This window comes from Erigeron canadensis, chromosome 5 (genome assembly GCF_010389155.1).
Source record: "Erigeron canadensis isolate Cc75 chromosome 5, C_canadensis_v1, whole genome shotgun sequence".
Classification (NCBI taxonomy): Eukaryota; Viridiplantae; Streptophyta; class Magnoliopsida; order Asterales; family Asteraceae; genus Erigeron; species Erigeron canadensis.
In genome coordinates this window covers 40168751-40180498 of record NC_057765.1, presented here as the reverse complement: position 1 = coordinate 40180498, position 11748 = coordinate 40168751, and the positions used below count along the sequence as shown (strand labels likewise).

At 35.2% G+C, this 11748-nt stretch overlaps 1 protein-coding gene across 1 annotated transcript; it reads left to right on the top strand.

The window, feature by feature from the left end:
• The first annotated feature begins 312 nt into the window (after nt 1–312).
• On the top strand, nt 313–1521 carry LOC122601803 (protein FAR1-RELATED SEQUENCE 5-like). Its single transcript, XM_043774537.1, has 2 exons — nt 313–660; nt 755–1521. The coding sequence occupies exons 1-2, from the start codon at nt 313–315 to the stop codon at nt 1022–1024; spliced, it is 618 nt and encodes a 205-aa protein (XP_043630472.1). The 3' UTR covers nt 1025–1521.
• The last annotated feature ends 10227 nt before the right edge of the window (nt 1522–11748 follow it).

Below are 11748 nucleotides of genomic sequence, written 5' to 3'. Positions count from 1 at the left end.
AATGATAATTTGTTAAAAAAAAACTAATTTAGGCAAATATCATTATAATATTTATATTTTAGTACTATTTAATTTGTGTTTCGTTGTTATACTTATTGCATATTTAAAATGTTAGATATTTATAAGTATACAATTTAATGATAATTTAAAAATAAAAAACTAATTTAGGTGTTCGATTCACACGAAGAATTGTTCAACTGGGCCAAAAGTACAGGATTGCAGCTTGGTTATGTGTTAATCAAACGACGAACAAATTCCAACTTAGCTGGTGTAAAAAATAAAGTGACGATAGTCTGTAATCTTTCTGGGAAAATGGATGATAGGATAGGCGGGCTCATTAAAAAGACACTTAAATGTCAGTGCCCCTTTAGATTAATCGGTCGTTTGACTGATGATGGTTGGAGGATAACCGTTGTAGACGACACACATAATCACTATCCAGCTGAGAATCTGGAGGGTTACGCGTACGCAAGAAGGTTGACTGAAGAGGAGAGATTGTTTCTAGAAGAAGAATATCATCGTGGTAGTACGCCCCGTAGGATGTTAAAGCTATTGAAAGAAAAATTTCCAGGAAACTTGACCCGCAGTGATGACATTTACAATTTCCAAAAAGCTATGCGGAAGAAGGCGGCCGAAAAACATGGGAACACTCCAATGCAGGTATATTATATCAAATTTACATATCTTTTTATTTATTTACTATGATAGAGTATCTGAAACGACATATGTACGCCATATTGTTCAAATGAAACAGGTTATGTTCAGTTTGCTTAAGGAGCATAATTACTTGTATTATCATACAACAAACAGTGTATCTGGTCGGTTGGAGAATCTGTTTTTTATACATCCGACATCATTTAAGTTGTGGCGTGCATTTCCTTATGTTATCCAAATAGACGCCACGTACAAAACTAATATGTACAACATGCCATTGGTCGAGATCGTTGGTGTCACTCCAACAAACAGGACCTTTAGCATATCATATGCGTTTATCATAAGCGAACAAGAACATAATTATAGATGAATCCATATTGCGCGGATACTATGAGGGTGCATTCGCTGGTGACGCTAAACACATACACACTTTGCTATCAATGTCTTATCTAAATGGTCGCCCACACGATTACTGGATGATGAATCCATATTGCGCTATGCTTCTGTCTAATGCGTTGGGGGTAATAATTATCTGTTTAAGTTTAGAGGAGAACATCACATGTTTTCCTTTTTGGAAGGGGCCAGGCGAGCTATACGTAGATGACCCGATATGCATTGCCCTGGTATCGAGGTCGACACATTTTGTTACGGTTTTTTTAGATAAGGACTGCCCAATGCCTTACACCTCAGCTTGGGGACATGATAAACCTGCATCGCAGGCCTGGGCAACACATCCGAAGTACAGAGACCGTTTGGCTGAGTACCACAGACACATTCAAGCTAATAAGGCACCTACGGGATATGAGATCCTTGAATAGTTTATTTATATCATATAATTGTTTGTTTGTAACTCTTTAACGTATGTAATAATAGTTATTATAAGTACTAGATATCGTTGATGTATTTTTTTTACTTATATTTGTTATAATGATTACTAATAATAGTTGACGTATTCTATAGCTATCTTTGATGTTTTTGTTTTTATAAGTACTAGATATCGTTGACGTATTCTATTACTAATAATAGTTGGCATATTTATTTATATAGATTAGGCATATTTTTTTTACGTTTTTTTCGTTTATTATGACCATCATCACCAGCACATCGGAAAAGATAAACACATATACACCGCAAACATAATTCATACGATAAAAATATATTGTTTATAACCACAAAATACTAATCATGAGCATCATCGCTCTCATCATCATCATCATCGTCATCCAAATTGACATGATACGATCCGCTTGAGTATTGAGGGGCTGTGGGCAACTGCTGGGACGGCTGAGGAGGAAAAGGAGCCTGTGCATAACTAGAATAGTTAAATAATTCCTCAAATAAGGAGGACGTCTGGCTAGGCTGAGGTGGATCATTGTTCAAGTCGAATGATGCACGTGGCTGTCCCTGGGTAAGATGCGTATAGTCATACGCCTCGGTACCCATCTGCCTGATCACCCGCCCTATGCCTCGACGATGCCCCGCCCGGGGTCCCCGTACATCCATGACAATGTCAGGATCTGGTTTTGGAACGGGGTCCTGTTCAGCCTCCTCTTTCTTCTTCTTGAGCTGAGACGGTAAAAAACGTTACATTATACATAAGGTTGATTAATTAACATTTAATACTAAAAAATATAAAATCCTACAGAGAGACACATACATGTATTTCTTCAGCCATCGGGTGTTCCCATTGTTTATCCTTCTTCTTCTTGTGCTTAATCTCGAACAAATCCACCAAGTCCACGTCCTTGTTTTTTTCAACCTGTAAACACATCAATTTATCATAAGACATATATATTCTTTAATTTATACTTTTAAACACAAGTATTTATATTTAATACATATATATATAAGAAATATACATTATTAAACTTATACTTTTAAACACAAGTATATATTTAATACATATATAATTCATAACTAACCTTCTCCTGGTGGACGTACTGAGAGTAAGACTTACGACCATGGGTCCCCGCAAGAACTTGCTTGCCCCTGTTCGTGCTGTTTCTCGCCGACTGCTTAACCCGGTCCTCCCTCTGGTAATACCCAACAAAGCTCTCCAGTCCTCCTGTGACATACCCTCTGGAGGAACAGCCTGTTCCAACTGGGGAACTGCATCCAGGCCCCCCTTTTTGGAAAAGTGGGCTCTCTTGAACTGGCTCTTTCGGAGCCAATACTGATCGGAGCAGTCCCTATCAACACACAGCCTGAACCTCCGCCTGATAGGATCCTCGGGGTTAGGAATCTGAATAAAGTGGTCCAATTTGAACCGAGTCTGCAATTTATAAAAGTAAAAGTTAGCGAAATTAAAAATTGATACAAACATCAAAGAAGAAGTTAAAAATGAATAATATTTTACGTTCAGAGTCGGGATGATAAAATCCTTTCTTTCAGCAGGCACATGGTCCCAGGAGTCATATGTCTGAGGGATGTGGCAGACCAATGTGCCAATGAGGCTCTTATACATAGAAGAATTTGGGCCGATCGCCTGCCACGTTTTTAAGTTGCTCGTGTCAAAGTCGATCGACAGACGGCCTTTTTTCGCGAATTCGGCCTCCAGATTTAAATTCTAACAGGGCCCCCTCCTCTTTCCCTTTCGTGGGGCTAGCAAAAATTAAAAAAACAAGTTAGTAAAAAAATATTAAATTAAAATATAAATTATAAAGAACCAAATTCTAAAAAGACAAGTTAGTAAAAAAATATTAAATTAAATTATGAATTATAAAAAAACCAAATTCCTTACCGCCGCTGTCTTTGCAGCCCCATGTAATCTTCCACCATGGTCGACGTGGGTCTTCATTGCCGCCATCAGCGCCATGGTAAGTCGCCATCTATACTGCAAAATACAAATCATATTATACGTTTTTTGCAAAACACAAATCATATAACAAAATTATCACAAATTTAATTACTTTTATATATATCTTTTTTTACTTGATAATAATTTTTAGAACTCCGTTTATACAATATAAATTTACTTTTATACTTTTAAATTTAACTTTATAGTAATTTTTAATACGTCTTAAGTAGTTTATTTAATCAAAATTTTTAATTCATATTTTTAAATAATTTTGTATATTTAGTTCAATACATATATTTTTTAACATAATCTTGGCTATTTATTTTAATCAATTTTTTAACAAATTTTAATCTACGTCATTTTTATTTTGTCAATATTCTAACAAAAAAGTAAAACACCTAACACTAATGACTAAAATATTCTAACAAATCAATATATTAACTTTTAACTTAATTTTTTATACTTTTGAACTTAATTTTTATAATTAATTTTTATGTATATTTTTGTTGAACTAAATTTTATTACGTCTTAAGTAGTTTATTTAATCAAAATTTTTACATAATCTTGCCTATTTATTTTAATCAATTTTTAACAAATTTTAATCTACGTAATTTTGCATTTAAAGATATATATTCTAACAAATCACTAACAAAACAAATTCGTGGCTCCTAACAAATCACTAAATTATCAACAAATCAAAACTAACTATACTAACAAACCTATTAAAATCCTATAAACAACTAATAATCCTAACAAAACTAATAAATATACAAAAACTATACTAACATACCAATATTCTAACAAAACTAACAAAACTAATAAATATACAAAAACTATACTAACATACCAATATTCTAACAAAACTAACTAATTAACAAAACTAACAAAACTAATAATAACATACCAATATACTAACAAACCTATTAAAATCCTATAAACAACTGATAATTCTAACAAATTAACAAAACTGATATATATACAAAAACTATACTAACATACCATGGAGGCCTGCATTTTTTCACTTTTTGCAGCGAGGGTCGCTGCAAAAATTAGTAATGGTCTAGATACTAAAAAATAATGGTTTGGATATTGGGAAAAACATAAAATACATACCAGAATTTGAAATGGCTTGAAAATTTGGGGGAGGACGACCGGCCGGAATTTGGGGGAGGATAATCCCGACACTGGCGGTACTGCGGTGGCGGTGGACGGCGGCGGCGGCTGGCGGTACTGCACGGTGGTGGCTGGTGGTGGACGGTGGTGGCTGGCGGCGGTACTGCAATAGATGGTGGAGGAAGAAAAGGCTGGCGGTACTGCATGGTGGTGGCTGGCGGTGGACGGTGGTGGCTGGCGGCGGTACTGCAATAGATGGGTGGAGGAAGAAAAAGTGTAAGAAAATGTTATATTTTGAAGGGTGGAGGAAGGAAAATGATGGAATAGATGGATGGGTGGATCGGTTTTTAAAAACGGCTCCGGGTTAACTTATTGCAGCGAGGGTCGCTGCAATAAGTGGAGTAACAGTCGGGTCAAACATTTAAAGCGGGTGAGTGGAATGCTGACGTGGCGAGGGTTATTGCAGTGAGGGCCGCTGCAAAATCTGTCTGGTCAAATTACTAAAAATGGTGGTCGAGATACGGGGCACGTTTTTTTATTATTAACTAATAAAGGGGTATTAGTGTTAATAATTATACCCCTTGTACAATTTAACGGCGTTTTTATTTTTAACATCAATTAATACCTTCTTCATCTACGAACATCAGACATATATTATTCCCACATAACCAACATCAAACATAGTTTCATCATAATTTCCTCATTCATTTCAGAATTAGCTCTAAAAGGAGAAAAAAATAGTCTAATCTAATTATTCAGCTAAAAGTCTAATCTGATTATTTGGTTACTATTTATTAATTCAGCACTTTATCTTCCTTAAAATTTTGTATGCCAATGTTTATGTTTTTGAGAAAAGGATATCTAACATCCCAATCTCATTCAACATTTCACCTACTTTCATATCATAATCCAACTTGGCCTCATAAATTGCTCTTCTTGAAATTGTGTTAAACCATTTGTCATACCATAAAGGAGGTGAAGTATATAACAATTTCAGAGTTAAAGTAAAAAGCGGATTGTCATAGTTGGTATCTATGTTTTAAGATTTGATTTGATAGATCTACTTTTATTTTTTGGGTATATATATTGTAAAATAAAAAATAGAGATGATAATGCGACAATCTTTAACAATACTTTTAAATAAAAAAGAAGGGCGAGAATGCTTGAATAACTATTAATCCTGTTTTGTTTTCTTAAGTGCATTTGTTTTTTATAATTTTATTGGTTTTTATGTTTTATAAGTGGTTTTTGGTTTTTTTTTTTTTCTCTTTTTTGAGGTTCATAAAAAGGTATTGTTGCTGTAGTTTTTGGATTAGACGAGGAAAAGAATTTGGAAAGCTTTGTTCTTCTTAAAAATGGCTTTTATAATCCAAACTTAAACTTAAAAAAAGCTAAAGGCGTGGAAAAAAAGCATAAGCATTCTAAATTACTTAATACATTTGTATTTTATTTTTTTTTCCAAAAAAGTTAAAAAAATAAGTGCATTGTTACTTATATGGCAAGTGCATTATTGAATCGACTCTCTTTCATGGTAGATGATTGTTTATGACAAATGGTCTTTGTTATAGTTAGATAATCAATTCTTATTATATTTTCCTAGGTGAATTACGATTACAAATTCCTGACGCACAATCCATTTTGATCTCAATAACCCTCGAGGTTTTCGGAAATCGTTGAGTTATGCATCACACCAACCAAGTGACTATATTCCAAGTACGTGCGGATGTTCACAAAAGTTTGGTTACACATGAAGAATGATGATGCTTATATCGCTCATGTCAGCCAAACAAGGCAAACATACACATTTTGGGGATACAAAGGAATTGTTGGACCAAGATGCTAATCATAGACCGGAAACTTGAATGTTTTGGAATTCAAGAGCCCTTGGCTTGCGATTTTGAGCTAAACATGAACATGTGGAACAAATGAAGAATATAAGGCATCGTGAACTCGTAGCTTTTGTCAGACTTGTAGCAAGAAACTTGTGTTGGGCAGTCAGGCAGATAGGCTTGATAAAGATGGTCAAGAAGAACTCAAAATGAACATCGAATTGCTTATCATGTTGGTTGCATACTCACTCCGCAACCAGTGCGTCGAAGAGATATTTGATAGAGTGTTGAATGTCGAGGGAATGATTCGCAACATGAAGGTCGATTGTGCGACACCTTTTTTCTAGAAATAGAGCGAATACTGGGAGATTAGCATGCTATCACAAAGGAAGACTAGTTTGACTCAAAATGGTCAGACATTATGGCAAGCGAGAGATGTATACCTTCTATGCCAACATTGGGAAGCATCATACGCCTGTGAGAGTGAAGTTACTGAAATGAATAAACAGGCCAACAGATTTTCGTTATTCTCACAAGCTTGTAGAATAACGAAAATCTGGGGCATGTTTAAACACTTCAGCCTAACTTCACTCTTACATGCATACGGTGCTTCCCAATGTTGGCGTAAAAGGTATACATCTCTCGCTTGCCATAATGTCCGACCATCTTGAGTCAAACTAATCTTCCTTTGTGACAGCATGCTAATCTCCGAGTATTTTCTCCACTTCCAGAAAAAGGTGTCGCCAAATCGACCTTCATGTTGTGAATCATTCCCCGAGCATTCAACACTCTATCAAATATCTCTTCGACGCACTAGTTGCGGAGTGATTCTGCAACCAACATGATAAGCAATTCGATGTTCATTTTGAGTTCTTCTTGACCATCTTTATCGAGCATATCTGCCCAATACAAGTTTCTTGCTACAAGTCTGACAACAGCTACGAGTTCACGATGCCCTATATTTTTCGATCATTTGTTCCACATGTTCACATTTAGCTTGAAATCGCAAGCCTAAGGGCTCTTGAATTCCAATACATACGAGTTTTAGGTGGAAGACTAGTAACAAAACCTGGTGACCATCCGCGCGAACTTGGATTATAGCCCTATACATAAAACAGGCTAATAGATCGAAATCAACATAAAACTACTAACAAAAGTAAGTTTCACTAAATTAAGAAAACCAAATTACAATTTTCCTTTGCAAGGACCCGTCTTTAGAAAGCGTTTGATGATTTTTTTCACTTGTGACATTGACAAGTGTTTCTTTTTCTGCCGTACAAATTAAACATCAGTTAACAAAAAACAATTTAATTTTGCAAATCCGTCTTTCAAGTTTTTCTTCATGTATCTTACAAAATAATAAAATTATAAAATAACTTACAAAAATAGCTTAAAAACATATATAAACTAGCAGCATCCCAACAGGAATGGAATACAAAAGAATCATAAAATTAAGACATTCATAATCCAATAATTAAAGATTTATAAAATTGTGACCTAATATTAAGTAAAATTGGGGATTTGAAATAAATCATAAATAAAAATTCACCCTTATAGCATTCATAAAATTTTGGCCAAATAGCAAGTAAAATTAGGGATTTAAAGTACCTTTTTAAGATCAAATGTAATAATTGGATAGTTGTTACTGTTGTTCATTTTGTGTCTTAATTCTTAGAAACTTTCACCAAAAGGTAATACAATATATGTTTTTTTCAATTAGTTAACTGTATCTTTTTTCCCCAAAGAGCATTGGGTTTTTTCTAGAACCTTGTCTACCAAAGCTGCTGTCTACCAAATCAAATGATGGTGTTCCAAGACAATCTATCAAATATCAAAACCACATTAATCACAAACGAGAACCTTAACGATGATAACCATGACGACTACGAGGATATGGATGATGACGATGATAACTAGGACGAGGAGAACGAGGACGACCACGACCACAAGGATATGGAGGATGAGGAGAACGAGCATGACGACCACAATGATCATACGGATAATTCTTATAGATTTTTTTCGTGTAGTCATTCTAGCTATAGTCAAAGTCTTGGACGTCCTTTCTCAACCATTCAGAAAAAAAAATCTATTATCCTGTTACAAGATTTCAGCGTAACCTGACACATCCCACAGTCTATTAATATACCAAAGTATATTGTACACAGAACAGTTGTAGAGGCGTGGAATATACCAAAGTATATTCCACTGCCAGAAAAAAGGAATGACACAGTCGGCCTCCATGTCTTCAATCGTTTCCCATCATTCTCAGATTGCCTCAAAAATGTCTTCAACCCACTCGTTGCGAACTAATTCCGCAACGAGCATGGTAAGCAATTCGATGTTCTTTTTGAGTCCTTCTTGACCATTTGTATCGAGTTTATGTACCTAATACAAGTGTTCTGCTACAAGTTTGGCAGCAGCTACTAGATCATGATGCCCTATATTTTCCATTTGTTTTACATGTTGATATCTAGCTTCGAATAGCAAACCACGGGGTCTTGAATTCCAAAACATTTGAGATTTAGGTCGATGATTAGCATCATGGTCTAGCAACTCCATTATGTCCCTAAAATGGTTGTCTTGTTTGGCTGACAGCCCAGTGACATATGTGTCGTCGTTTTTCATATGTAACCTAACCTGAATTCTAGTCACTTGGTAGGGGTGAAGCATAGCTCGATTACGGTGGATCCCTGAAAAACTATTGGTCTTCACGGCACGAAGAACTAGGGTGATGAGACTGTCTTTAAAACCTTTACGGTTATTGAGATCAAAATTGATTGTGCGACAGGAATTGTAGTAAGCCATCTGAAAGTATTATAAGAATTATTTATCTAACCATAACAAAGACCATTTGTCATAAACAATCATCTACCATGAAATAGAGTGCTTATTAAGTAACAATGTACTCACATTATTCAATAATAAGCACTCTCTTTCATGGTAGATGATTCTTTATGACAAATGGTCTTTGTTATGGTTAGATAATGAATTCTTATAATATTTTCGGATGGCTTACTACAATTCCTGCCGCATAATCAATGATGATCTCAATAACCCTGAAGGTTTTAGAGACAGTCTCATCACCCTAGTTCTTCTTGCCGTGAAGACCAATAGGTTTTCAGGAATCCGCCGTAATCGAGCTATGCTTCACCCCTACCAAGTGACTATGATCTAAGTTATTGCGGATGGTTACGAGGTTAGGTAACATATGAAAAACGACAACGCACATGTCACGGGGCTGTTAGCCAAACAAGAGAACCATTTTGGGGACATAAGGGAGTTGCGACCATGATGCTAATCATCGACCTAAATCTCAAATGTGTTGGAATTCAAGAGCCCTTGGGTTGCTATTTGAAGCTAGATATCAACATGTAAAACAAATGGAAAATATAGGGCATTGTGATCTAGTAGCCGCTGTCAAACTTGTAGCAGAAAACTTGTATGAGATACATAGGCTTGATACAAATGGTCAAGAAGAACTCAAAAAGAACATTGAATTGCTTATCATGCTCGTTGCGGAATCAGTCCACAATGAGTGGGTTGAAGACATTTTTGAGGCAGTCTTGAATGATGGGAAAACGATTGAAGACATGGAGGCCGATTGTGCCACACCTTTTTTCTGCCAGTGGAATATACTTTGGTATTTTACACGCCTCTACAACTATTTTGTGTACAATATACTTTGGTATATTAATACATTGTGTGATGTGTAAGGTTACGCTAAAATGTTGTAATAGGCTAACATATAGTTATTATTCTGAAAGGTTGAGAAAGGACGTCCAAGACTTTGACTATAGCTGGAATGACTACACGAAAAAAGTCTAAGAATTATCCGTATGATCGCAGTGGTCGTCATGCTCGTTCTCTTCATCCTCCTCGCTATCGGTTCCGGCTTAAGCAATTTAGGGGTCTTAAGCGAGATCATTTTTTGGGTCCTTATTCATTAGTATATATATAGGCTTACTCTCTATAAGATCAATAGACCACCATACATCATTGCATCTACTTACAACACCTTCAACTCATTGAAATATTAAGTAATTAGTTCACTGATTATGTAATTTTAAATGACATAGAGAGAGCAAGACATAATGAAGGATATCAGCATACCTTTTATAAATTCGAATGCCATAATCATGGTAAAGACTCTTCGATTTTTGGGCAATGTACTTAGGTTTTCAAGTAAAGTATGCTTGGAACCCTTGGAGCGATTTATCTTCACATGGGTAAAAGGAAACAGTTGTTTTCTAGGTGCCTTAACAGTAATCATATCTATATTATATTACGTTTTAAATAAAATGTCCATAATACCTAACCTAATATATTAAAATTTGGGGGCCCTAATAATTAAGGGGCCTTAAACATGTGCCTAACCCAAAACTAATGTTGAGCCGACCTTGCTCGCTATCATCCATATCGCCGTGGTCGTCCTCGTTCTCCTCGTCCTATTATCATCGTCATCATTCATATCCTCATGATCATCCTGGTTATCATCGTTAAGGTTCTCCTTTGTGATTAATGTGGTTTTGCTATTTGATAGATTGTCTTGGAACTCCATCATTTGCTTTGGTAGACAGGGTTCTAGAAAAAACCCAATGCCCTTTGGGGAAAATAGATACAGTTAAGTGATTTTGTGATTCTTTTGTTATTCAATTCCTGTTGGGATGTTGCTAGTTTATATATGTTTTTAAGCTATTTTTGAAAGATATTTTATTATTTGTGATATTAGGATACATTAAGAAATACTTGAAAGACGGATTTGCGAAATTAAATTGGTTTTTGTTAACTCATGTTTAATTTGTACGGTAGAAAAAGAGACACTTGTCAATGTCACAAGTGAAAAGAACCATCAAACGCTTTCTAAAGATGGGTCCTCGCAAAGGATAATTGTAATTTGGTTTTCTTAGTTTAGTGAAACTTACTTTTGTTAGTAGTCTTATGTTGATTTTAATCTATTAGCCTGTTTTATGAAGAGGGCTGTTTTTTGCGATGTTTGTATGCTGATATGTGTTGTATTTACTCTTGTTTTTACCCTTAATTTGCTGCAATTTTTACTGTTATAGTACGTTGTATTTACTCCTATTGAGAGTGTTGTTTTGTTGTTTTACAAATTATTTTACTGTTGTTTGTAAGCTACTTTTAGGTGGTTAAATTGTTGTTTTTAGTGCTATTAGTTCAAAGATATTTTGCGGAAGACTTGGGATGAACTATTTTGATGTTATCATGAGTTCTTTTTAAGATAAATTTGTTTTGCCCCCACCATTTTTTTTACCCGACCCAAACCCCTCTTCTCGATGCTTTTCACATTTTCACATATGAAGTATACCTTGTTATTGCAGTTCACAATTCTCTTTT